The sequence below is a fragment of the Centroberyx affinis genome, unplaced genomic scaffold (assembly GCF_046629955.1).
Source record: "Centroberyx affinis isolate AG114_WGS23_722 - 3 ecotype Tasmania unplaced genomic scaffold, CSIRO-AGI_Caff_v1 ptg000425l_1, whole genome shotgun sequence".
Classification (NCBI taxonomy): domain Eukaryota; kingdom Metazoa; phylum Chordata; class Actinopteri; order Beryciformes; family Berycidae; genus Centroberyx; species Centroberyx affinis.
In genome coordinates this window covers 30671-54191 of record NW_027279089.1, presented here as the reverse complement: position 1 = coordinate 54191, position 23521 = coordinate 30671, and the positions used below count along the sequence as shown (strand labels likewise).

Below are 23521 nucleotides of genomic sequence, written 5' to 3'. Positions count from 1 at the left end.
TTAGCTTGCTAGCTTATTTGGCTAGCTAACAAAGCTACAAAAATAAATGTTTGTTGAGGTTAAATAAGTTGACTCTTCTCAAGTTACAGCTCAGCAGTTTTCAAGCAGAGACTAGGACTAATGACAAGGCAGTTTACTGTGTCACAGTAACCTACATTTGGAAACAAATCTAGCTTATCAGACCACTTTTACTTCCCACACAAGATCTACTTTTCCGCTATCTCTCTTTTTCTTGCCTGGTTGTTATACATGTAGCCATTATAAGCAAATGGCCAATAATCCTTTGTCTTCCAAGATGATGTCAGCCATGGTGGCTAGGACATTTCTGATGCAACTGCAAAGGCTCTATACTGTGCACTGAAAATCAAGATCAAATATCATAAACAATATATAAAATACTGCCCAGCCCTCCACTTGATTCTTTTTAAACCAATGGTGTGACAGTATTTTGATTTCCCGCATGAAAAGAAAACCAGCAAATCATATGGCATGAGACTGAATAGGTTTACGCTACTTAATCATTCCAAGATGTACTGTTGACCAGAAGGTACATGTGCAAAGAAAATGTCAAGAATGCCCATTTTATAAACAATATCTGATCTTTTAGAGATTCTATTAATACATTATGCTTTCGACACAACTGAATGTTTACCCAAAAGAAATTGTTGAAAACATTGCTTTGCACAGTTTATAGTAAGGGAATGACCCCTGCTCAATCAAAACTTCTTTGCACTGAAACATATTGTGACTATTGAAATGTGAAGCCAGATCCGTGCATCAAACAAAGCGAAGAGCGGAGTGTGCCAACCCATCCCTAAATGACGCTGCCTCTTTCCTTGAGGGCCCTGGAATGAGAGGAGTGTGTGTGTGTGTGTGTGTGTATGCAGTTGTGTTTGCGAGTGAGAGTGAGTGAGGCTCAGATGGAGAGAAAGGGAGAGGAAGTAATGCCATTGACTAGCCAATTAATCCACCAGCCCCCCTTTAGCCATTAGATCGGTCTGCTTCAGCGCACAGATGCCAATCCATCAGCCTACCACACACACACACTTATTTGCATGCGCATATGGAAAATGAGCACGTGTATAGAAGAGTAAACCCACGGCCAGGATGTGTCTGAAGAATCAACAAAGGTGTTCTCTTATCTCCTCTCTGTCTGTACTTAAAATCTTTACTGCAAGTGGCGTGTGTGTGTGTGTGTGTGTATGTGTGTGCGGCGGGGGGGAATCACTATGATATCAATTAAAACAATACATAGAATATCAATTATATTGTCTTATTCATTAAATATCAATATTTGTATCTGAATTTGTGTGAGAGATAGGGATACAGATGAGAAGGAGGCGTGGACAGACTGTTGACATCCACATCCTGGCCTCTGGTAGAAACACTGCATTCTGGGAAAAAGACCGTCTGGGGTCTGGCGTTTATTGCTCTCCTTTAATGTCCCCCCCTCTCCATTTCCCCTCTCCTTCATTCTCATCACCTATTTTATTCTCCCTTTAATCAATTTCATTTCTCCCTGTCGACGAGCAAACACAGCAGTTCTGGTCAGGTTCCCATGGCAACCGCAGTTGCTAGGCAACACACAACTCTCCATCATCCATTCCAGAAGTCTGACAGATGGAGAGGGAGAATGCCAAGGCAAGAGTGAGAGAAACGGAGAGGGGCGGGGGGACATTCAGAAAGAAGGGAAAAAGAAATGGCTAGAGTGAGAGGCAAAAAAGAAAAAACAGAGGAGGAGCAAGCTGCGAGGGAGAGAGGTGGGGATGATGCAATAGAAATAAAAGACAGTTGGCTCCAATACCCTTGTCAATGATCCTCTCTTTGTTTGAATTCCTTTTCTGCCTTCCATTAGACCACAGACCAGAGTTTCAAATTTCACTAATGGGGTCATATGGGGTGGCCAAGTTTATTGACAAATTCTATAAAGGTCCATTTTTTCAATGTGATAGTAGTTGATGCACAGATGATGTTATTGCTGAATTAATGGAATGACCTATGTCACTGACCTATGCATGTATGTCAACCTGATTACTAATAAATAATACTGTATACATAAATAATCTGTATGTTGTACCAAATAACCTTGAAATAAAGCAGTGATATGAAATCATTTGTGTTATTATATGAATGACAGCCTAGTACCAAATATGGGGGTCAAAGTTCGCTGACCTATACATTTTCAGGTCTTGAACCAGAAAAGGCAATATTTGAAATGTATATGAAATAAAATCATTCACCTCGTAAAAAGGCATCTAATGGATTAAAAGATAATACCAGTGGGGTTTTTTTTAAACTTGTGCCAATGCTCTCTTCTTCACATTCTTCCTGCTGGTTTCTGCACACAGCCAGCATAGTTGGAGATATCAACACTTGTTTTCCTCCGTTCAGAAGAAGCCATTTGCTGCCATTCACTCTTGTACAGTATGAAAAACAACTTCCACAGAGCAAGATAATCCATCACAGTAAACACAAAGCTTTGATTTGGTTTTGTCAAACATTGTTTTATCGCCATTTCATTGTGCTGAGTTGAGTGTTTTCATATCAGTCTGTGTGCTATGTTGCGCTCTGCTTCCTGTCAATCACCTGACACCCAGATATGGAAGTCTCCACCAGGAAATAATCCTTCAAAAACATGTCGCCTTACAAACTTTGTCACATCTCTGTCTTCTTGTTTAGGTCGTCTTTGTTAGCTGGGATAGCAGTTCATTTCAAGCTAGGGTTGACACTGTAAAGTTTGTATTTTAAAAAATGATGAAAATTGAGTAAATGTTAAAAATCTAATGACAAACAGCATGCATTGCAAAATGACTGGGGGAAGTGTAAACTAGACGAAGACAGCAGTAAATGGGAGATAACTCAAAATGACACAGGTATTGTCCTTTTAAAAGTGTGTATATAAAGTATTAGCCAAGGTGAAGTAGTAGCCAGTATGCTTGCTATATTTAGAGCGTACAGAATGTCCATTATATAATGGCCATCCTGACTGACCCCAGATTCTGTCTGGCCTGTGGAGTTCAGAAGGAGGGATCCACACACACCCAGCCTTCCACACAGGAACAACCATCCAGCTGACACGGAGACAGGTGGACCTCCTGAACACTGTTTTCTTCAGCTGTGTGCCCAGGCCTAGAAACATACCACTGACTCCCACCCCCTCAGGACTGCTATGGGAACATGAGTTCATGGACTGCCAAAGACAGCGAAGGGCACTCCCCAGATGGAATTTTAAAAACAAAACAATTATTGGCCTCGCAACATTTTTATAGATGCTAATGTTTGATGAATTTGTAATTAACAAAATATATTAATCATAAATGTTGAAATAACATTTTTCCAAATTTTTGCAAAATGTTCTCTGAGCTACAAAATGATGGGTCAACCCTGTATTTCCAAGCTGGTGAATAAACATTCCAGCAGCATCGCTGTGTCTTCTCCCTGCCCTTGGTCGTCATGACAGTTAACAAGGCTCGTTGAGCTCAAGGACAACAAGACATGCCAAGAGTGCTAAAATCAGTGGGACACATTTAAGGTTGAGACTTTTACGGGGGCCAAAACAATAGTTGATTAAAATAAAGAAAGACAGGCATCCATTGTGAATCAGGTCCAATGTAGGTAAACCCTCGGGCTAGAACTGCTGTGTCAGCATACTACTCTTGATATAGTGTTGGGAGAACAGAAATCAGTACAATACAAGGTTGCAATGCCAAAATATTTGGTTGATACATTAATTCCATTTGGACAACCTATGCAGCCCTGTATAAATCTTGTATGAATTCCCATCACTTCAGGTAGGCAAAAAAAGGAAGTTTAATGTCAAAGAATCCAACTAACAACCAAAGTAATTTGTAATTGAATACAATAATTATGACTTGAGTCCATTGGCTTTAGGTTTACTGTTATTTTTATTCGCTTGAAATTGGGCTGCATGAATGTAGTGTTCCATATTTTCTCTTTCTCTCAGTTTTCACTTCGCTCGTCAGCGGGCCCTTCGCACTATGGATTTATTTGGAATGGGATTAAGACAATTTGCATGTACACAATGGCGAGCCCTTTGATTCTACGACAATTCATTTTACACTGCCACGCAATAGTGATCTGGATTTGAAGGGCTTAGTTAAGTGGTTACTATTTGTACTGTTGTTTGTACTGTTGAGATAACTACGTGGCTAGACGGCCACGGCCATTCTGTGGTCACATGTGGTGCAAAGTTTAACCTTATGTTAGACAGCTATCTCTTTCTACAGAAACATGCAAAGCCACACATCTCCCATTCAAATTCAGACAGTGTACCGACTCGCCTCCGTGCTCTCACACTGACAACTGTTTCCTATAAGCTGTGCTAATGCTGCCTAATGTAACGCTGTCTGGCTTCACTTCGGCTCCATCCCCCCCACCCCCCCAGAACAAAGCTTGGCGTAACAAGACATTACTTATCAATTCTTTCAGATCTCTCTCAGTTGTTCGACTTAATCGCCCGAGAAAGAAGAGCCTAAAACACCAGCTCTTTCTAGGTTTGAAACAGAAGCATTAGCTACTCGCCCGGTACTGCAGCACAACAGTGTTTTGGGAGTGCAACAGAGAAATTTAAGTGCTCAATCAACTCGCCGTGACAAAGCAGACAACATATAGACATTAATGGAGGCCCGACCAATTATTATATCACAGGGATTAAGCTGGGGGAGAGTGCTTGCTGAGTACCTGGAATGTAAATCTCCCAGGAGCGCGGGCACATTGACTGGCCCTGGTAATAACTCTGTTCTGGAGGACTAGCTAATGAGACCTGAGAGCTGGACTAATGACCAGCAGCAACCAGGGGATCCTGTCTTGCTCGAAGAGAGAGTTAGGGAGATAAAGGAGGAGGGGAACTATGGATGAAGGAGGAGAGACGGGAGAGCCAAGCAGTGCTTTGGTAACGGTTTTTGGTGCTTATGCAAGATGCAGCACTAAAACGGTTCTTACTGTAATTTATTGTGACAAATGCACTTAAATTAGATATTGGGAAACACTGTTGACACGAGAAGACGGAGAGGGTGGAAAGAGGGAAGACACAGATGGGTGGAGATGACTTGAGGAGGAGTTGGAGAGAAAAATGGCACTGCTCATAACATTAGAATATCACCTGGGGAGGGCTGAAACATCGGATGGGTCGGTGTCACGGTGCACACACACACGCACGCACAGTAGGGGAAAGCAGGGGGAGATATTGAACATGACAGAGAGAGAGAAAGAGAAAGAAAGAGAGCAAAAAAGGAGGCACGCTGACAGAGAGAGAGAGAGGAAGAGACAAAGACAAAAGGGAAACGGAGGGAGGGAGAATTACCGCAGTCTGGTCTCACAGGGGGCTGGGACCTAAAACGGTAAGTAAAGCTAGTCGAAGCCTGCGGGGCGGCTGTGGTCCCCTGGTGCACCGAGACGACTGGCTCGCTGCCTGTCTGCTCAGAATGGAAACACTCGGAGGAGCCGCGGCAGAAGCCCTGCCACGGACTGGAGTGCGAGAGGAAGCAGGAAACGCGTCGAACCCGCCAAAGCCACCGCGCCACCCGAGCGTAGAGAAACGACGTTCATCACCCGACGCATCTTTGTATACTCGCACGGATAAAAGATTAACCGATCGGCGAACGTATCCCTGGCGAAGGAGGAGACAACAGGGGCTTTCTGATGTCCCCCGGGGGTTGACTTTAACAGCGTGGGGTAAAAAAAAAAATAAAAATGTGGAGAAAGTTTTCGGGTTTGCGATCCCTGGCGTTCCACCGCACATCTCTGCGGTTGTGGATGTTAAGGGCTAGCGGCAGTGTTGGAGGTGATCCAGTGAGACCAGTAACAACAGAGCTGCTACCTCACCTCTAACCCACAAGTGATCAATCTGGTAGATGTAAAACCTTATGAGCCTAACATTAGCCGACTTCACTTGCCAGCTCAACTGAGAGCCACCAGCTAGACTGCAATTACATGAAACCACATTACACCGGTGCTGAATTAAGTTACAGTGTTCCCTTCCCTGCAGTTCAGGTCTTCTCTGTAGTTGGGTATTAGCCTGAAGTATTTCTTGAAACTATGGTTTGTTTGGAGCAGTGAGACGAGGTTGTCCAATCAGTAGTCGTGTCTCAGTGCTCTGGGCCTGCTCCTGATTAAAAGCCTTGGGACAAAAATATGACTGTAGAAACTTATTTAGAACAGCCTGATTTTTGCAAAAATCTGCCTTTGTAGTAGGTGATACAATGAATGCCGTGAACAAAAAGTTGATAAGCAATTTTTAGTTCTGAACTATAAGCCATGCCATAACATATACTGAGGATATACTGAGATTCTCCTTGCCTCAAGTAGACCTTTACTGTTCCAAAAAAAGCATGCTGGTTTTATGTTCAATTAAAATCAACCCATTATTATAAATTATGTGATTTATTTAACTTAACTTACGGCACACTGCCTTGTGTTGGGTTGTTTAGAAAGATCTACAAGGAATTGTTTCAGTCATATCTGGGTAAATCATTAGCTTTCCTATCAACAATGGACATGGTTGCCAATTCATGCTCAAGTCTTTTCACTTTTTTGCTGACAGAGAAAGATCTGAAGAAGCCTTTCCAAGTAGATACTGCTCAATTTTGTGAATGAAAAAATCACAAGCATTTTACAGCAAGGGAATCGCTGTTAGGATGTTGTTGAGTATGCCCCAAATAAAAGTGTTGTGCTTGAATTAGAATGAGTAAAAAGGCTGGACTTGATATATTACAGCTAGGTTAACTACAGCTAGGTTACAGCTTTGTCCTCACAGGCCTAGTCTATGGATACCTCTCCAAAATGTGCAGAGGCAAACTTTTATACCAACTATTATAAAAAATCTATTATGCGTGTAAGGGACAGTGGAGAGAATGGACACAAGGTGTCTGGACACCTTAAAACCATGGTAGGAAAATTGTAGGGAAACCAGGAAGACTAAGGCACTTGTGTACTCTGTAATGTGTCTGTGTGAATGAGATTACTCTCAAAATATATTTCAATAAATAGTTTTTTTTATTTTTGGATGAGGGCCTCTGGCCTTTATCAGTGTCTGTGGATGCGCAATCTATTTCCATCCTTAATAGGAATCCTGTTGATGAACATTTCATCACTAACGTTAGGCTATCCCATTCTTTTAAATAGACAGTCTGCATAAGAATACCATATTGACCACTCTGCAGTAGGTTTAAAAAAAAAAAAAAAAGGAAGAAAACTGTTGGAACTTACCAATCTTCTGGTTGAAAATTTTGTCAAATGTCAGCTCATCTCTTTCCTCAAGGTACTTCTGCATCACACTGCGAATACTGTGAACACAGGGCGGGGGTGGGGGACAGGAAAAGAGAAATTAAATGTGATGTGCCATAATCAGTGGTTCGCTCTGTTAGACACAACGATAACAAGATCCCAGAGGTTTCAGTCCAGTCCCCTTCCACCTCCGTCTGTGATCCCAGCCCAGGTTTGGGTCTCGCCCTGCCACCTGTCCCCTGACAAAGTCAAAGTGGAGGTAGGGGAAGGCAAGAGAGACACATGGGAGGCCGTGGGGGTGCCTGGAGAGATACATGCTACCCTGGGAAACGGTGTTAATGAGAGCAGGACTGGGGAGAATGAATCAATTAGCGCCCCCTCCATGGGCCCATTAACACTGCACCAGCGCCTTATGCACACACACGAGAGGGGAAGAGCCCAGCTTGAGCCTGCACACACCTCCGCAGCATGTGCAAGGAGCACCCTTGGCCTAAACTTGGATTTGGCTAGGTCATAATTTCTCTATTATTGACATTCTGATAATGTTAGTCTCCTTCCTGTTATGCACACATGGCTGGGTACTGTTGTTCTCTGCTCCATCAGTAGTCAAACAACACAATCACAAACAGACTATTTTTTTTCAGGACTCAGTGTCCTCTGTGCACCAACTGCTACAGAAAATGTTCCAAATAAAAGCATCATTTGGCCTACATTTCCTTCTAAAACACACTGAAGTGTAATTCCAATCTGTTGAATTATTGTTTTCAGGGTAATAAAATATCCAAAGAACAATTTCCACCAAAACTGTAACTCAGTCCAAACCGTGGCTGGGTGTGGAGCCAAAACGAAGATTACATTACAGAGTGATCACTGAGGACCCCTGCAGACCAATGTTCCCAGACAGTTATGTGGACGATTCCCTGGACCAGGGAGGCAGATTTCATGGGAGAGTGGGAAGGAGGGGTGGATGAGTGGAGCAACATTTCAACTGCAGCCACAGGAACACGAACCTAGGAAGTAAACGCTTCCTCATTTAGAAGAGGCCCATTTGTGAGCCCCACTGAATCATTAACAGCTGACTCTCTAGAAGAAAGCTTGCCACAAAGCGGGCCATATTAACACAATCTGTAATATTTACTGTGTAAATCCGTCGCTAATCTGGCACCATGTCTGACCACATGAACACGGACCTGGTGGAATAACGGTTTCAAATGTATGTAGCTGGTAAAGCTAGGTGCAGGAGGATATCAAAATAATGGGTAAACATCATTCATTTCAGCAAAATAGTAAGCTGTACAGCCAGGTGTGGGTGATGACATGGGAATGTGAACACTGGTGTAATCATAAATCCATACTATTGTTATGTTTTTGTTGCTGGGTCAGCAGGTGGTAGTAGCCCTAGTTGGCACCCAGGCCAAGAGGTTGGTTTGTCCAAAAAATTGAAAAATGACTTTTTGAAACCGGAATTCACCGGACAGGACCCATGAGGCCTGTAGGCGTGGCTTGTTTAAAAAAAAACCAGTACTAATTACACTAATATCAGTTGTGACAAGAGGTGCTAATAAATTATTGCCAGTTCCACATTTAAGCTAGTAAACCTTGGTTCTGAGCTTGCGCTGAAAGAGAACTGCATACACTGCAGTCGAGTGTTAGCTAGCATTTTTAGCCAGTTAGCATTTGACTAGCGTTCCCACCAGACTCAAGGATTTGCTGATTCCACTGGCTACTCTGCTCCAATATGAATTTTACATATTATATTATACCACAGATTTGATCCCAAGTTTAAAAATAATTGACAGGCTGTAGCAGCAGGGCAGTGTAGTGAGTAGAGAGACTTTCTGAAGAGTCCTCGAGCAAGACACTGAAATCCGTACTGTAGCCATTATTAACGCCTGGGTTCATGCTTTCTGTGTAGTTGGACATGAACAAGGTCCATATGAGCACAGATATGACATTTATCATGGCACACACACTCCTTTTGGTCCGAATTACATTATTTTGACTGCGGGCACTATGAACCGGCCATGAGACCAACCTGTGGAGGAGGATCTACTCAGTATCACATTATTATTGGGATAGAGAGTAGCCCCGATCCAATCCTAGCTATTGAGTATGGGAGATAACCACCTGTCTCTTTGTTATTGATTGCAGCCAAACAGATTTAGGCAGCTCCATTCAATGGGCTTAATTTTTAGTGGATGTAGCCTAATCCTTGTTTTGTCATGTAAAATGATCAGATAACAATGTAATGTGATGATTACTATTTTTTATCCTTGTGCTTTTACTTGCACTGTGCAGTCTCATTTGTCAATTTATATTCTCTTACTTTGTAAAGCACTTTGTAAGTGCTATATAAATAAAGTTATCAACTGTTAAACTGCAATTGATTATAGGCTGCCATTTGGCTATTGGCATTAAAATTCACTCAACTGTACTTACTTTTTGGCTATGATGTTTTGAATAAATGCACTTACTGTAAGTTGCTTTGGACAAAGGCGTCTGCTAAATGATGTGATGTAATGTAATGTATTGTAATGTAATAAATGGGATTTCAGAAGGTTCCTGTTTGCAGCTGGAGTGCCTGTATTCTAGCATTCTTAGTTGCATTTGTAAATCAGCACCAACAGCACTAGCCAAATGTCGATATTTTTTCCTGGCTGAGAAAAGGGCTTTCGGTGCTACAAAATATTGAATAAAGGCATGCCAAAACATTTTTTGTCTATTAAGCCATTGATTACCAGGTAGTCCCATTGAGATTGAGAACTTCTTTCAATAGAGATCTGGCCTAGAACGCAGCCAAACCATATTAAACAATGTACAAAAGTGAAATATTAATCAAATTCTCACTGAAGAGCAAATAGAATCGTGGCTGGCTGAATGGGGTCTGTAAAGGTCTGTCAGCTATTCTATGAGTACAGATTCAGGTCAACTAGCCAGGACTCTGACCGGGTGTGCTTGATGCTCTCTGGGCGCCGATCTGTTTTTGTCTTTTTTCAAATGTGGTGAGTCAGGGTAGGAAGCTCAAAGGTCCTACGGGTTCATATGACAATATGAGCAAGTGAGCAAACTGAGACACTCAATGATGTTGGCTTAATGTAACAAACTTCAGTTTTTCAATGAATTTAAAACCTCAAGCGCCTAAAGCTCATGCCCTCAGTGCCCTTTACCCTATTGCTTCAGGTGCTGCTAATGTTAGCCAACAATGTTGCTCAGGTTAGCTTAATCCCAGTCACTTTTTTCAGCACTCTGTTTTCACATTTTGTCAGCACTGTGTTGTATGAGAAATAGCTTTCCACTCTTTCGCCACCATTATAATTCGAGCCAAAGGTTACCACAGCCTCTTCCTCCTCTACCAACACTAGTCCAGCCTCCTCTCCTCTCTCCTAAGTGACCCTTTTTACCCCTGGCAGCTATTGCTGTGATGACACAGCAGCACCCTGGTGGTGGGAGACCCTTCCAATTTTATTTGACCTAATTATATGTCGCCCCATTTGTCCTTAACTACATGTCAGTGCATGTCTAAACACTTACATTTTATGATTGCCATATTAACTAAATTGAGATGGTAATATCTACGTAAATAAACATTTTCTAAGGAAATATTTTGACATGTATTCATTTGCTTAGCTTAAACTACTTTAATTTAGCTCTTTGCATGCAAAACACAGATTTCTTTTTCCGCTGAAGGGCTAAAATGATTTTACACAAACGTCGACATTCGCGACAATGTTGACAACAAAGTATTTTTGAGTATTTTCAGCCTACTTACTTACTTTCCATCTGTATTCTGACAATGACTGACGCACCCAGCGGCTCTGAGGATGACGAACCCTCAAGCAAGCCTTTCAAAGCAAAGCCTTGAGCACAGCAACAGTATAAGAAGTACGAGAAGCTAGCTCGGGCATCTGACAAGAAAACGTCCCAGCACAGCTAGCTACCCTTGGTGTTTGAGCAAAAGACTATTATTTTACACTGCGAGAGTTCTCGAGAAGAACTAGCACAGTGCTATCTTTGGCTAATGTTGGCTGAGACGCAGTAATAGTAGTGATAAGGTTAGTTTCAGTGTTTATAGCACTGTTTTCGATTTTTTTTAACTGAAATGGACTTATCTCATAACTCCTAATACCTCCAACATGCATTTAAAACACCAGTTATCTTTGTAACAATAACGCCTTTGCTCTTGTGGTGAAGCATCAATTTTGATTGAAACAGAATTCAATGCCCAAAACGCTGATATGAAGGCAGCTTTCCCGTTTCAGTTTTCCCATTGTGCCAGTAGAGGATGATTCAGGAGCAACCTTAACTGCCAATAACCAATAACTCGCAATCCGCTTTCTCTGCAATGTCGGCGGCAAAAGCACACACACAAACTACTAATTACTAAAATACTGGCAAACAGTGCAGTAGAGAGCAGGCGCTATGGAAGGTGACAGCCAACCATGATGAGATGACAATAAAACTATGACACCTTTACAATTGGTCAAGGTGGCCTGGTCATGACCGAGGGGTGGCGGTGTGAACAGTGTGGAAGCCCTGCCTTCTCAGACTCCCCCAAGTTTTCCGCAATTTGATGAACAGGCCTCCAGGAAATCTGCTTTAGTCCTAAATATCAGTGTGGAATGAGAGACAGCAGCGCACTTTGAACTATTGATTTGCACAGTAGTCTCTGAGACTACACACACAAACAACCTCCCTCCTCCTTATACCTCTCTTTTTTACCTCCATCTCCTCCTCCCCGGACAACTCTCAGTGTCTCGTTTCTTATTTGGATTTTCTCTATAACAGTGGGTCATCCAGTCCCCCTCCCCCACGCCTCTCATCTCGACTGCTTCCAGTGTTGCTGTCAAAATCTCACCTCTCTGCCAGCGGGCAAAGCCTTGGCCCGATGAGAATGTAGCAGCACCACGCTATCTCCAAAGTCCCACATTTAACTGCCCCCCACAAACACGTAGCCGAGAGCTCTGCGCATGCCTTCGCACACAATCATTAGGGTCTTTATCGAGTTCTTTCACTGTTTTTAGGTATTGAGAAGATGGCACTCATGCTTCCCCTCTTTCATTTTACTCCCTCTTGTCCATCTCCTCCTTGTCGCGTTATTCTCATAGCTACTTGCAGGAGGTCACAAATTTTCCCGATCTTCATCTTTGACAATCCATACCAAATGAAAATAAATCATTTCTTGGACCGTGGCAAGATCAAAAAGGTTAAGTGTAATAACCGTTTGTGGGATAAGGTTGAACAGAAAAAGGGATGAAATGAGACCATTTCAGCCATTTATGTTGGACAATATCATGGCCGGAATACTGACATAGCTGACTTGCATTTAGCAAATTTTCTTTATTGCTTTTTATCACTGATTTACTCACTCTGCAGCAGTCTAGTAATGCTTTACATGTCTATTAGCGGAGGCTTGGATGAGCTCAACCGTCCCTGCCAAGACAAGGGTTTTATCATAATGCTTTTATCTCTGCCACTCCTGCAATGTAATCTAATGGGTAATAGGCAATCAAATTCATATCTAACATAAGCTCACTTAATAAACAATGTTCACAAAGGCACTAGGCTACATTATGCTTATTCATTTGCTCACAGACACACACACATCTGCCTAATGTGGCTGAAAACCTTGGATTAACCTTTAACATACATGTTTTGCAACCTTGTTTCTTGACTGAACATCTGCTGCAGCAGCAGTGAAGCTGTTTAACATGGCTTTCAGTTTCACTGTCAAAGAGGTTGTGGTTGTGAACATTCGAGAGAAAACCCTTTCATTATCCACTGACAAATATAAAACAAATTCTTATGAATAATTAACTACATGCACTTCCCCATAACAGCCGTTTTTTAAATAGGTATTGTTAGAAACCAGGCTATAACCTACAAAGAAGCTCATTGCCTTAAAACATAGTGAAAACTTTATGTCTTTGGCTGCCTGCGAGTAACTACAATCAATAATTATATGGAAATAAATCACCATTATATTTTTCAGTGTACTCTGCAATATGAATTACCTACAAGTCAAGTTTTTCTCACACAAGCTTTGAACGCAGCCACTAGAAGCCAACATGCTGTTCAGGTGAGGAACAAACAGCAGGATACAGTACAGAACAGTAGTCTACTTGGTGGTTACAGTGGTAGCCCAATCATGTAGGTTTGCTAACTGCTTGTTGAAGGTACAGAGTAAGAACACTTTTCTGCAGTTGTAGAAACAATAAATCTTTTGACACAATTGCTAGTGCAAGTGCTTCTTCATTTACATCTATTAATGGAGTTAATTGAGATGGCAATTCGAAATTAGCGAAGTTAGCAGAGGACTAACCCTCTGCTAGTCCTCTTTGCTACTAGCTACCACCCAGCTAGCTAAATAGATTCAGCTAACCTATCACGGCCAAATAGCATACTGCTCATAACACTATAATTTTTGCTTGTGTATGACAAAAAAGTTTAACCAGTGAGAGCTCAGTTTGCATGCTAATGTTGCCAGAATGTGAAAAATTATTAAAATCACAAGCCATGATTAAACCTAATTCAACATTTCACATGTGCATTCTGAACCAAGTGCAGGGTTTTTTTTGGGGTGGTCAGTTATCGATTCCAGTCATTGAGTTATTTTAGTAAATGGAACAAAATCTTCAATCCACTATCCAATTGTTTTACTGACAGTTCTTCCCTCAACTGCTGTGTGTGGGTAACTGTGAAGCTAGCGAATAAGATTGTGTGTTCGGAAGCGGTTGTTTTAAAGCTGCTTTAAACAAAGCACAGCAAATGTTAGAAAGAAGTGATCGAGTGTGTGGCTGAACTTCTATAAAAAGGGGGACAAACTAGACTAGGCAAACGTGAGTAAGAATACATCGAAATGGCTACACTTTAAAAAAGACAATCTTCCTATACTGCTATGTGGTTCAGCGTGGTAGAAGGCAACTGCCATGCACAACTGAACACACAACCCAAACCTCACTACGTCACATCACAACCTCACTGTCAGTCACACAGACAGTATACAATGATGTATGTATGTATGTGTATATGTAATCCTGCCCCAACAGAGTAAATAACTCAACTTTTTACTGACTTTGAGTGACATGGTGCTGTTAAGCGTTGTAGTGGGTGAGGGATTTATATAGTTAAAGTTTATTCAACCAGGGTGCAATGGTCTAGGCCTCATGAAAAAAGCAAATAGGCTATGCTTGGGCTGGCAGATAATTTGCTTTGAAGCAGCTGTTGCAATGCCATTTTAGTGTATTTCTATTTTAGATGCGTCATTTAAACAATTTGATATTGGTCATTTAACCATCAGTGAAATTAGTGTAAGCTCCCATCTCTAGACAAGATAAATGGTTCTGAAAAATCCCTGGTATAGAACATTTCTCAAATGAAGGTACTGCATTACTGTATCAATGCACTGTGGAACACGGCTCTCTCTGACAGCACTACATTTATATATAAACATGCAATACACATCAAGGGTTTATTTCTGTACAGCTGGCTGACTCAACACAATAGCCAGCAAACAACACTCTCATAATAGTATCAAATAGGTCTGAAGAGTTGGCCAAGAGCATCTTAATTTCCTCCTTTCTGACCTGCCTCAATTTCTTTGGTTTGGGAAACAAGGGGGTGATATAAAGAACTGAGATAGGTCTATCAACACCTTTTAAAGTTGCACTGATGATACATTTTGGGACTGGCATTTGAAGTGGGCTGTAATCTGTATTTCACACAACTAGCCTACACACTGGTTTACAGGGTTTGATCTATGCCACTGCACCAATGACACAGTTCTTAAAAAAAAAAAAAAAAAATTCCCACTAGAATTTGGTAACTGCACCCAGTTGGCCTCCTTCATAATCATAGGTGATGGAAACTCCATGACAGGTTCCGCTGAACATCACCACAGTCATTGTGTAATTTTCTCTCCTGTTTGAAGGTGGCATACTAGCCCCTTTACTATGCTCCAGCGTGCCGCATTTTGCAACTATACATCAGTGCTACTTTTTTCTCCTCTGGAAAAATGCTGAATCGAGGATTGAGAGACCTGGCTGGATTTTGCCAAAGAAACAATGCTAAAGCAGTTTCTCCTTAGTAAAGCCAGGACAAAATGCAGACCATTTCTGATTTAAACAAGTACATTATTAAACAGCTGAGCTCTCTCTTCCCTGTTCTCTCTCTTCTATTCACGCGACATTCTATCCATCGAAACACAGGTGGGTTTTGGCTAATCAAGTTCTTCAACAACAAGGAATCCAGTTGAAATATACAGAAAATGCATGCTGGTATTTACTAGCCACGCAAGCCAGGTGAGTCTTAGGCACAGCGCACTGCTTGCAAACGCTGTTGTCAAAGAAATCACAAGGTTAGCTGGTAAACAATGTTGTGAAGCTCAGGACACAGGAGCTAAATTTACCATCTGTAAGCAACGTATCAAATCCGGTAGGAATAAAAGTGAAAACATCTCCCAACAAAAGCCTCAGTGCCGTTATTTGTTTGTCTTTTAATGCATTTATGCCCTCAAATTCTGTAATAATAGAAGAAAAGGCTGGGTGATTTGGTTGAAATCAATATCACAATAATCATAAGGATTTTAATGATCAAATTGATGTTCATCGCACTGAGCTGCATGGCAATATTCTTTTTAATGTTTCATACCTATTGTTGTCAGTTTCTAAAATTTGCTTGTTATCAATTTAGACAGAATTGTGTATCACAATATCACAATATCATCACAATATGATTCCACTGAATGACAACATGCGATAATATTGACTTACTGCCCAGCCCTAATAGAGGATACAGTTTCTGCCATAGTTGTTTAAGTTGTGTGACTGGACTGTCCACTGTCCCACCTCATTCCTAGCCTCCTATCAGGGAGGGAGGCCATGTGTCCTGCAGGTAGGGCTGGGCGATATGTTGTATAATATCGATATTGTGATATGAGACTGGATATCGCCTGTAGGCTTGGGTATCGTTAGGATATTACCGATTCCAGTGCCATTTTCTGCTAAATGACCGATAAGAGGAATCGTTAGTGCGGTCGCTTATCGATTCCGGCAAATTTGGCAGTTTGGAACCGGGACTAAATTGGAACTGGTTCTCGATACCCGACCCTAATCCTCTGGGATTTTGGTTGTCGTAATATTGTGGCATATCTTCAAAGTTACTTCTTCCTGGTCTTAAGAGTAAAGTGATGCAATTTTCGGAACTTATTAGCCTGTTCTGGCTGAGCAAAATGAACGATTGGCTTTACCTCCTCACCCGCATTACTTATTACTGATTAGACATTACTGATTACTTACTTAATCATTACTAATTTTCAATATTTTCTTGTGTGGAAATATCTTATGAAAGTACAAATACTCAAAAAATATTGTCACATTATTGATATCGAGGTATTCGGTTCAAAATATTGTAATATTTAATTATGTCAATATCGTCCAACCCTACTTGCAAGTGTGATCAACTTGTGAGACTCATCTGGCTGCGAGGCTATGTATTTAGTCAAAACAACTGGAATTTAGTTTAACAGGCGTATTCAGTGTATTCTATGAAGTGTATTCTATGAAAGCACAATATCACTGAATCCAATCGGTTTCACTTTTGCTCAAAAGAAGTTTGCATTGGAACAACACTGTTAGGTGTGTGGCCCACTTACAATACATTTTCAAGCGCAAACTCTCACAGGTAAACAGCCATCAATTTCAGCAATGACTTACTCTGGAAAGGGGTAAAAACCACCATAACCAGCTAGTCGAGATGGGGGCAGTTTGCTAATGATTTTCTAGAGAAACATTAGGCCATTTCCTGAAAGAAAGGTAGCTGCAAAGGGTTTTTATCTTTAATGACCTATCATTTCATTTTGAACAAGTATTTCTTAATCAGTGTCTCTTTCAGTGCATGACCAGACCAAACTGAACTTTTGTTTAGAAAATACAAACTATTATGCTATGCTCCAAGCTAAGTCTCATTTCAAAAATTGTTTGTGAGCTACATCTATTTAACTGGAGCAGTAAACACTCCTGACTTATGACCAACCATTATCTAGTGAGATTTTCTTATAGAGGCTTTGCAGTTGCGTCACAAATCTCCTAGAGACAACGGCTGGCACCATCAGGGAGGCCCTTGAAAAACTGGCTGTGCGCAAATAATATCTAAATAAAAAAGTAACCAGGCTAGAAAAAGAGAGGCATGAACAAGCACAGATCCTGTAACAGGCCCACGGCGCATGAGCCGATTCATGGAATAGCCTACACTTGCAGGAAATAGTATGTGATAGTTAAGATGCCTCTAGAGGCAATTTCACAAAGTGTTGATGACTGACAGACTGACAGACTGACTGACTGACTCCCTGTCTGACCTGATTACGCCTCCTGATGCCCCCGGCTGCACCGTGGGAAGAAATGTATGTGGATCCATACAATATTACAGCAAAAAGTGAATGATAAAGTAGATTTGCTTCCATTTAAGTTAGACTAACAGTAAACTGTCTTGTGTTTAGCCCTAGTCTCTACTCCAAAGCACTCCAAACTGTAGCTTGAGAAGAGTCAGCTCAGTTAATTAAACAGTTGTTTTGTTGCTTTGCTGGCTTGCTAACTATTCTGCAAGCTAATTTGGCAACACAATTAAGTCTACTATTTACATCGAACTACTGGCCACTACTATCTTCCAACTACATAACATTAGCTGCTGGGCAGATTAGATGTATTGACAAAAAGAAAGTGATGGCAAACAAACCAGACATTATGGTTAACTAGCTGACATTATCTAAACACAAAGTCAATTAGATGTATCGGTGATAAAAAATGTCTTCCCAGTCAGCACCATGAAATTAACCACGTCTATTCAATACTGTTGAAACAAGTGAATGGTTGGTAGTTTAGAAATGCGATCAGCTGTTCTCAGCTGTTGTTGTCAAGACCAGTGGATGTCCAATATGGCTGCCAGAGTGAGTGTTACGTCACCTGAAAGCCCTCTTTGGGATGGGCATGAGAGGTGGAACTGTTTTTGAGAGCCTGTCATGGGGGGGCAGGGGAAGTCTGTTTTAGTTGCAGATTTGGATGGATGAATGGACGCAGCGAAAGGGAGTTCAACTGATGATTTTGGATCATTCTAAACTAATATTTAAAAGGAGGAATTGAACTGGGATAGCTCTATAGCCTACTTCATTACCTATTGTAGAATATTCTTTAATTCGTTCATTTCAGTTGGGAAAAAAATATCAATAGGCAACATATGCATTACTGTGTGTGAAGCAGTATCTGGGTTATTGATTTCTGTTGGCCCCCCTCAGACAAGACACTGACTCACTAGAAAAATAGTAAGGGGCAAATTTGACCTCCTCCAAAATCATTCTTGGTTCAAACCCTGAGTTCAAATCATATGGCTGGTCCAACCCATATAAATCTTATCTTCCCAGAAATCACCAGGCAGGCCTGTAACTTACAGTAAACTAAGCAAAGTGTGAAAGTCCCCATAATAATAACTTTCATTAAGAATAAGTTTCAGTTTAGTGAGGAATTACATCAAGTATGAGGAGCCTGTTGCAAAGATGAACAGAAACTGTAACATCTAAATCTGACATGGGTTTCACATAAACAAAGGTTCTGACTATCAGCCATGATCTTCTGCTCTGAAGAGAGCTGTTGTTCCCAAGGATGGTTATCATTGCGCTAACCAAATAGCATGGTGAATTTAGACAAAACCTAGCACAAAAAGCAACAACAGCATCTCCATAACCAAATTTTAACCACATCCTCTTTCAGTCAAGTTGCACACTACATGCCCACAGCCAATGCAATTCAAACCCCACGACAAAGCCATGTAGGAGTGTTGTGAAAGGATCTGGAGCTGTGTGTGGATGTTGGGGAAAAGTGTATTTCGAAAGGCAAACTCAGGGGTTTAGCTGTAGCCTTATGTTAGAGTGAAGGGCTGTTTCACTGGTTGCACAACAGCATTGATGAACAGAGGCTAGAATCAAGAGCAGCAGTTCACTGGATAAATAATAGCATATATTGATAGGGCAGCTGCATCAAAAGGCTTGTAGCACCATGGATGATAAGCCTAACCTCTGCGGCCTCAACAAATGTGTAGCATATGCTATATAAAACAGACATTTATAGGCAAATGTGAATAAAGTCTGTGATCAAACGCATGTCTGTTAACTGAGCATTTGGAAATAAAGGTAGCAGAAAGAGGTCAGGTCAGCATCATCATAACCAGGTATTATCTCATCTGAAAAGGAGACCATATCATGAGAAATATACTGCACGCAGCTGCATCACACGCCGTAACTGTACTATAACGCTGGGGTAAGCTACATGAGGTTTGCTACTCAGTAGTTGTGGATGAAACGCTAACGAATGCCCAAACAAGCCAGCGTACTATTGTTCCGACGGGTCACGATGTTATCATGAAGCCACTGAGCTGCTACATGTTCGCAGACAGCTAAATTGACAAATGCTCTATTGTCATATTTCACTTTGCATCTACAGTAAGTCGCAGGTTTGAGGGGAAGCACGCCTCCCATCTCCCTATATGGCTACATGGCATGCACAAATATTCATCACGTTGACAGGCAAACAAACACGGCCTGACCACAGCAGCACAACATAAAGCTCTTTGTAAATCTGGTTACCTGGGCTCGGGGAGGATGATTTTCTTACTCGCCCGGGCCGCTGGAGTCGATTTGCTCTTCTCCATCGCCATCAAATAGCTGACATCGGCGAGCACTGCTTCGAGGTCCGCCATCTTCAGCCCTGGGACGACCAAATCAATAAAGAATCTGACTGGGGAACGTTTTTTAGGGGATAAAAAAACAATGTCCACCAGATATGACCACCATCAAGGGCCAAGGTGCATGACAGGGCCAGCTGAGCGGATGGCAGGGCTGACCATCGACTGGAATGGTGTCGTTCTCTCAGGCTGTAGTCGCTTCACTTCGTCTCAAACAACAATCATTGTGACAGAAAAAGGGGAATTCAGGAGGGAAGACATTAGGTGGCAGATTACTGGATAAATATATATCATCAGGGGTGCTAGATCACAGTCCTTGTCATCTCATTTAGTGCAAAAAAAAAAAAAGATGCAGGTATCTTAGATGCGTACTACGAATGAAAAGAGTGGCAAATATTGCAAGGAACGACTGATGAGATCTTGTTTAGAGGTCAGTGCTCCCTCGCACTCTGCTTTATAGTAATGTGATGTGTCTCCCAGAGATAGGTAGATGCACTGAATGCTGGATCTGAAGAGAGGACCGCTGTCAAATCCTACAGGTCTCTGGCGACTTTCGTAGTCTTCTTGTTGGAATTATGCCCAAATTACCGACTTGTCTCCAGTGCGGCATGTGTTTCAAGGTTTCACTTCAAAAATCCAAAGACGGGCTGACAAAAATGTCTTGTTTTAGTGGAATGGCAGTCAGTGCCTGCACAGTCAAAAGGTCTCAACCCGTCTACGCCTCAACAACAGAAAACCAACTCTACTGTAATAAAACAGGGACACGTGTATAACGTCAGTAAAACCAGCTAAGCAGAGGTTATATTATCGTGATTTGCATTCCATAAAATCCACACACTGCTGTTGTTTATGTTGCCGTCGTTGCTGGCTTCCTGTGTAAGCTGAAATGTTCCTTATCGACTCATCAATCACAAAAATGTCGCCCGAAAGATGCAGTTTAGCCAAGAAGCTTAGCACCATATCCAGTCCAAGCAGAAGGGCAACCAAGGAATCACAAGCCACATCCAAACGACTGAAATCTGACTTGTTTTAGCCTGCTGGCAATAACGATATTTGGTTCGTCTAGCTAGCTACCACGCTAGCTAGCAAAATGAAGTGGCTAGCCAGTAAGCTAACTAACGACTAAGGGTCCGAATGATCGGTCAATCCATAAATCTAGTTGGGATTATTTTAACTCAGTAGCTACACTAAAATGTCCTTGTTGTGAGTAGCAAGTAGCGTTATTAGCTGGCAAACTAGCTGAGACTAACGCTGGCTCGATTTCAGACAGCTATTTACCTAACAACGTTAACCTTAAGCTAACGGCAGCGTGTTAACTGGCTACTCGTATTGGGGGGGGGGGGGGGAATAAATCTTGCAGGTTTTCCAGAAAACAGTCTTAGAAAGTCCAATGTCTTCAAAAATATCGACGCAATCGCAAAAGATAATCCATAGCTGCTTCGTTACCCCGAGCGTTGGGGGACCCTCCTCGCCTGGAGACCCAGCACAGAGCTACTGACTGTGGGTTGATGGTGACGCTGATGGTGGAGGGGGGGGAGGGAGCGATGGAAGATGGAAATCGGCTAGCCAACGGTAGTTAGCTTGTTAACCGATAACTTTTCCTCTTCGCCGCTGACTCTGACAGTTGATAAGACAACGGAGCGGACAACTATCTAGGTACAGTTAAATACCTAATACGAGACACTGCAGATGTGTTACTCTCGTAAATCTGTCACACGGGTCGATATCTCAAATAAAACTATGAGACCATGGATGAGACCCGAGCAGCGCGTCGTTCTCTGCCTGCCCCGACCGACTCTAGCCAGGCTATCCAGGCTGGGGAGTCCACACTCGGCAGCTAGTTGCAGCTAAGTAGCTCCACCAAGTATCCGTCCGCTGCCTCTCAGCCGTTTGGCAACCGATAAGTCCGCTCCCTGCAATTAAGCCGCTCGTTTTCCACCTCCAATATGGCACATGTTTATTGAAGTCCCCTTCGATAGGTTTTTACTCTATTTTTGCTAGCAGTGTTGCATTGCTTGCCTTGTGGTTCAACTTCCTCCCACTGCGGAGGAGTTGCTCGTAAAACACGGAACGGGACGTCGGCTGGAACCGAACCTCATAGTGCTGAGTGTTGGAGGCAGGTTTCCCGTATATTCTTCACATGACGTTACAAAAACATGTCTTAATCACAATTTTGCCTGTACCCGGTTTTGGACAATTTGTTCATCATATAGGTTTGTGGGGACTAGCGTCGTCCGACCCGCAGTAATTTCCTACAAGACTTAACACTGGGCAAACATGTTGGATGTATTTTAATGTAAACATCCCATTTCACTGAAAGCACTCCATAGGCCTACATCCCGTTTCAGTGAAATCGCTGCCAGCAAATCGAATTGGCTTCAAATACTGGCCTACTCATCCTGTTAGTATAATTTACTCTTCACATTGAATCTGAATGGTGCTACAGCCGTGTCGGATAATTAATAATACAGCTAAAATCAATGAATTTCGTTAGGCTGCCTCAGTGAGCTGGATCTATATATTTTCTTTTTTGGGTGGAAACGTAGTGCCGTTTCCTGGCCAGTAATGGTAATGCTGCTAGGGCATTGCTGCGGTATATGGAAACACTTTACATTTTGTGTTCATCTCAAATGTAAAAATGTATATGCCATTTAAAAAATATGTATCAATAAATCATATTAAGTGTATAACATTATTCTTCTGGGCAAAATGTGGGTTAAGCCTATTATAAAATGACTTGTGTCTCCTAGAATTAACCAGAACAACCACTGGAACAACGGCTTGTTGTAATATTATGGGTATAAACACTAGTAAACAACAGAGAGGGAATAATAATATTGGATACAAATAGATTATTCTTATGATGTCTGCATTTTAGAAATTAAGCATTTGTTTTCACTGACACCAGTTTTTTGATGATATAGGGCAACCCACCCATTCCTTTGAATGGATTAAAATCTATGTTTGAATCATATTATAATTTGTTGGAACATATTTTTTCCTTCAAAACTGACCAATTCCAAGTGGTTTAAACACTGAGAACCTGCTCAGGACACATTTCTACTAATTCACCAAGCTTTAGCAGCCAGTAGTAGCTGAACTTTACCTTTCTGAACTCACAGCAATCTTCATATAACAAGGCATATTTCGTAAGATTATGAGTATCATACTGGTGCAGAGGCTACTGTTGATTAATACATTGTGACTAACGCTGTAGCTTACATAATAGATTATATTCTAAACATTGGCCTATACCATATAATTCCTCTGTTATAAGAGTTCTGTCCCATGTGTAGCAAATACAGTCATGCATAAGTTTGTGAACCCCTTGACTTTAAGCACATTCATTCATTTAAAGGTAAAAAAAATCTATCTATTTATCTGCCTGCCTGTCTGTGTCTGTCTGTCTGTCATGATTGTTCTTCCCTTAGGATGAGAAAAGCAAATACATGGGTGGAAGTCAGTAAGGTTTAAGAAAGACAGTTTATTCAGCACTGGGCAGGGATCAAAGGTGAAGGGTCACATGGGAGTGAGGGTTTGGAGTAAGTTG

At 41.7% G+C, this 23521-nt stretch overlaps 1 protein-coding gene across 1 annotated transcript in view; it reads right to left on the bottom strand.

Annotated features, from left to right (window-relative positions):
- The window catches only part of grk3 (G protein-coupled receptor kinase 3), a gene marked incomplete at its 3' end in the record, with an annotated part of 30647 nt that extends 8743 nt beyond the window's left edge, over nucleotides 1-21904 (bottom strand). Inside the window, 2 exon segments of the mRNA XM_071516686.1 lie at nucleotides 7228-7304; nucleotides 19874-21904. Of these exon segments, the coding sequence (XP_071372787.1) occupies nucleotides 7228-7304; nucleotides 19874-19986 (190 nt within the window).
- Nucleotides 21905-23521: the final 1617 nt, after the last annotated feature.